Below are 3,266 nucleotides of genomic sequence, written 5' to 3' on the forward strand. Positions count from 1 at the left end.
TATCATTTAGGCTCTTTATTTTTGAGCTTTTGCATCGCATGGTTGATGTTAGCGCGACATGTAGGAAGAAGAGGTCTTGGAGGAAGAGGTGACCACTCTGCCGTCCACCACTTCCTCTACCACCACGACACGCTTGTTGGAGGTTGTGGCTGTTGAACTGGCAGAAAGACTGCACGACAATAAAGGAATGGATGTGAGGGCGGTGGGTGGCAGGGTGGGCGACGGCTGCACATGCCAACAGGACTCACCTGGTGACAGTTTCGCCCTCCAGCAGTCGGCGGTACTCTGCTATCTCCATCTCCAGACGGGTTTTGATATCTAGCAACATTTGGTATTCTTGACCTTGGCGTTCCAAGTCTGCTCGTAGCTGAATCAACTGCTCCTCCAAAGAGGACACCTGCAGGGTAAGTGGGTTTCACGTGTCAGACTTGCTCGCTATTCCTTCCTGGCGAATGTTTCTTACTCACCTGGTTCTGGTAGCCTGACAGCATCATGGAGTAGCGGTTCTGGGTCTCGGCTAGCGTTCCCTCGAGCGACGCTTTCTGCACAAAGCATTGCGATTAATCTCATCAACACTCTGGAAGGGTTATTAAAAGTATTGTCTTTTTATTTGAACAAATGTCACGCTAAAGTCTGACAGGGGGTGTGTGAGATATTTAAGAAATGAGCTTTTGAACCGACCAAAGCTTCGAAACGTTTGCTAAAACTGCAATTTGGAATTTTTGGGACCTGCCAGGCATACTTTTGCTGTTTGTGTCTTCTTTAAAATTGATACAGTCCTCTTGTGCAGTTTGATGTAAATTGCCAATTCTTGTTTTAATTCTAACCGAAGCTAGATAAAAGTCAAGCAATTTTCTGAAAACTTAAAACATTTGTTGAGTTGATGGCAAAAGCTTGTCCGTGTCATGTAGTTAGTTGAGTAGTGGTTTACCATGCCCAGCATGGACTGAAGTTCAATCTGGAGCGCCTGCAGCGTGCGTTTGACTTCGTTGATTTCTGACCTGGACGTCTGCAAGCTAACCGTCTGTGACAGCACATCTTTGTTGAGGGCTTCCGTCTAAATACACACAAACATGATATGGGTGCACGCCTACACACACACACACACACAAAAACGGGCTGGAAGTATGGCGCTGCACCTTTGCGGTAAACCAAGCCTCCAGGTCCCTGTTGTTTTTGGCGGTGATGGCCTCGTAATGTTCTCGAATTTCGGCCATCATGGCTGACAAGTCCTGACTGGGGGCGGCGTCCACCTCCACATGCACCTGACCGCTCATCTGAGCACGCAACGCCAACAGCTCCTGCAAAGACAAGCCAATTAGGATGACAACGGAGAAGCTGAATGAATGTGACAGCAGTAGTAAAAGATGAAGAAAACAGATGTGTGAAGATGGAGTGAAAGATCTATAGGACAAGGAGAGGGCAAAGGCTAAGTGCGGAGTTAAACGTGTGTGTGTGTGTGTGTGTGTGTGTGTGTGTGTGCACGCAACCTCCTCATGGTTTTTCTTAAGGAAGATGAGCTCCTCCTTCAGGCCTTCAATTTGCATCTCCAGATCAGATCTGGCCAGTGTAAGCTCATCCAGAACACGACGCAGACCCGCAATGTCGGCTTCCACCGACAGACGCATTGCCAGCTCGTTGTCAAACCTGTAGCAGTGAGCCAGATGATGAAAATGCCAAAGTAGGCATATAAATACAAATAATGGGGGTCTGTGGACAAGGCCAGGATGAGGGCTCACTTAGTTTTGAAGTCTTCTGCTGCCAGCCTGGCGTTATCTATGCTCAGGTGGACCGCACCATTCATCCTGGTGGCATCCTGGATCTGCAAAAACAGAAGGGGTTTCTGCTTGTTAAAATGTTTGTGCTTGGGTGCACGTAGGAATTGAATGTTATTAGCATCACCTTGGCATTGAGATCAGCGATGGTGGCAAAGTAGGTGGTGTAGTCCCGGCTGGCTGGGCCAACTCTGCTCTCCAGGAACTGACGGATCTTCAACTCCAACTCAGCGTTGTTCTTCTCTAGGGAGCGGACCTTGTCAAGGTAGGTGGCCAGCCGGTCGTTCAGGTTCTGCATGGTGAACTTCTCGTTGCCCATCAGAGCGTCAGTCCCGCATACAGCCATGGAGGAAAATCCGCCGCCCACACCGGCCGACGAGATGCGCACATCAGAACCTCCCGCTCCGCCGTAAACACTGCCCGCCCTCATGGACATGATCCTGCTGCCGCCCATGGAGGAGCTGCCGCCCATGGATGAGCTACCGCCCATAGTCCGGACGGACCTGGCGGAGGAGCGTGAGATGAAGGAGTTCATGGTGGCGTGCTGATGCTCGATGGAGAGTGCCACTACAGCGCTCTGCTTGCCTTTTAAAGAGTCACGCTGTCAGTCAGGTATGTGTCAGTCTTTCAATCTGGTATGCAGGTGTGCCGAGGGCCAGAGAGGAGGGGGGATAGTCACCTTTGACATTTACTTGTAGTTGTAATCGTTGCTCTGTTCAGGAATGAAAACCAACAGGTCCAACCGGATGCACACCACTTTTGCTTTATTATGGACACATAAAAAAAAGCTGCGAAATCATGGAGCTTTTCCACCTGCCTTTTGCTTTTTTTTGTTTTCAACTCTGATGAATAAAACAATGTTGCATTAGTGGATATCGTCACTGTCATATAAAAAAATCATGTCTCCATTTTTCTTCTTTTTTTAAATTCATGAATCGTTTAAAATGCAAAAGAAATGCAGAAATGCAAACCCCCTCAAAATTGAAATTATAATGATACTTCTTTTTCACATTACAGGGACCATATGCTGTCATATTTTCTCTGATCAATGAGATTGGACTTCAAATAATTCTTAGGGTAGGGGTGTCAAAGTCAAATAATTGGAAGGGCCAACTCAAAATTTAGGCCACAAGTCAATAATCGGACTTATCAAATGTTGTAAATGCTTAAGATTACACATATAGTCTAGTGAACCTAATTGAACCTACAAAAGAGCTAACAAAAATATTCCAATATAACTAGATAAATGACGCCATGTTCTCTTGTGGCTGTGTCAGTAATCTTTCATTTTCAACAGGTATAAAAGACAAATTTCTTTGATATCAAAGTCCCCATAACGTGAACAGCCGTTATCTTTCAAACATCATCAATAGATTGTATATTATATTTTTGCAAAAGTGGGCTAAAATAATTCCAAAAAAAGATAAATATCAATTTTTCCTCAGTCACTAAAGTACAATAAAATAAGGTTAAAGGAAAAATTCAACGAGC

At 45.8% G+C, this 3,266-nt stretch overlaps 1 protein-coding gene across 1 annotated transcript; it reads right to left on the bottom strand.

The window, feature by feature from the left end:
• On the bottom strand, window positions 1-2,361 carry LOC148374830 (keratin, type I cytoskeletal 13-like). The gene is made up of 8 exons (XM_088341338.1): window positions 1,903-2,361; window positions 1,740-1,822; window positions 1,491-1,647; window positions 1,140-1,301; window positions 932-1,057; window positions 468-542; window positions 249-397; window positions 1-169 (listed from the first exon to the last, which is right to left on the bottom strand). Exons 1-8 carry the CDS (start codon window positions 2,308-2,310, stop codon window positions 49-51), a joined length of 1,281 nt encoding a protein of 426 aa, XP_088197464.1. The 5' UTR covers window positions 2,311-2,361; the 3' UTR covers window positions 1-48.
• Window positions 2,362-3,266: the final 905 nt, after the last annotated feature.

The sequence above is a fragment of the Urocampus carinirostris genome, chromosome 1, assembly GCF_059441175.1.
Source record: "Urocampus carinirostris isolate Australia breed hairy pipefish chromosome 1, RoL_Ucar_1.0, whole genome shotgun sequence".
Taxonomy (NCBI): domain Eukaryota; kingdom Metazoa; phylum Chordata; class Actinopteri; order Syngnathiformes; family Syngnathidae; genus Urocampus; species Urocampus carinirostris.